The sequence below is a fragment of the Condylura cristata genome, unplaced genomic scaffold (assembly GCF_000260355.1).
Source record: "Condylura cristata isolate star-nosed mole 26May11 unplaced genomic scaffold, ConCri1.0 scaffold00032, whole genome shotgun sequence".
Lineage (NCBI taxonomy): Eukaryota > Metazoa > Chordata > Mammalia > Eulipotyphla > Talpidae > Condylura > Condylura cristata.
In genome coordinates, this window is record NW_004567133.1 from 18,825,895 (window position 1) to 18,826,770 (window position 876).

At 68.7% G+C, this 876-nt stretch overlaps 1 protein-coding gene across 1 annotated transcript in view; it reads right to left on the reverse strand.

Moving 5' to 3' along the window:
- SEC14L5 (SEC14-like 5 (S. cerevisiae)) overlaps positions 1-876 on the reverse strand; it is a 32,642-nt gene that overhangs the window by 8,139 nt on the left and 23,627 nt on the right. The window contains exon 15 of the mRNA XM_012731661.1: positions 45-248. Coding sequence (XP_012587115.1) covers positions 45-248 — 204 coding nt within the window. The remainder of the gene's footprint in view (positions 1-44; positions 249-876) is intronic.

Genomic DNA, 876 nt, shown 5'->3' on the forward strand with positions numbered 1-876 from the left:
CACGCTCGGCTCTGCGTGGGGGGCGGGGGGCGCCAGGGGCCCACCTGGATGCTGTCCCCTTCCCGGCAGATGAGGGGGGCCTCCACGCGGCTGTAGCCGGCGCCCAGGACCCCACGGTGCTGCGCTGGCCCCCGGGGCCCCGGCCTGGCCGCCGGCCTGGCGTGGTACAGGCTGAACACCACGTCTCCCCGGAGGATGTCGAAGTCCCAGGTGATGACCGACTCCTCCTGCAGAATCTCCACGGCCACCTGCAGGGACAGGCGGTCCTGAGGCCAGGCCGGCGCCCCCGGGCGCAGCCCCTCTATCTGAGAGGTCTAGGGGGCCGCGGCGGTGCCCGACCAGCACCCGGGGCAGAGCGCCGGCTCGGGTGTGTGAGTAGGATGTGTGAGTGTGTGTGTGAGTGTGTGTGTGAGTGTGTGTGTGAGTGAGTGTGTGTGTGAGTGAGTGTGTGTGTGAGTGAGTGTGTGTGTGTGAGTGAGTGTGTGTGAGTGTGTGTGTGAGTGTGTGTGAGTGAGTGTGTGTGTGAGTGAGTGTGAGTGAGTGTGTATGTGTGAGTGTGTGTGTGAGTGTGTGTGTGAGTGTGTGTGTGTGAGGGTGTGCCTATGTGCTGGGGCTGCGGTGCGTGACCCGTAGCACATGGGGCCCGCAGGGGTGGCCCGTGTGTTCTCCACACGCCCTGTGTTCTCCGTGTCCCGTGGCTGTGGCCCTGAGCGTGCCCTCCGTGGGAGCGTGGGGCGCTGCAGACCAGGCCCCGCGCAGGCTGAGCAGCCCCAGGGTGAGGCCAGGCTCTGCCCGGCCTGGGTCTGCCCTGCTCTGCCCCGGCCCCGGGCCCGAGGCTGGGCCAGTCTGTCCCCCTGGGCCCCGGCCCGCCCGGGC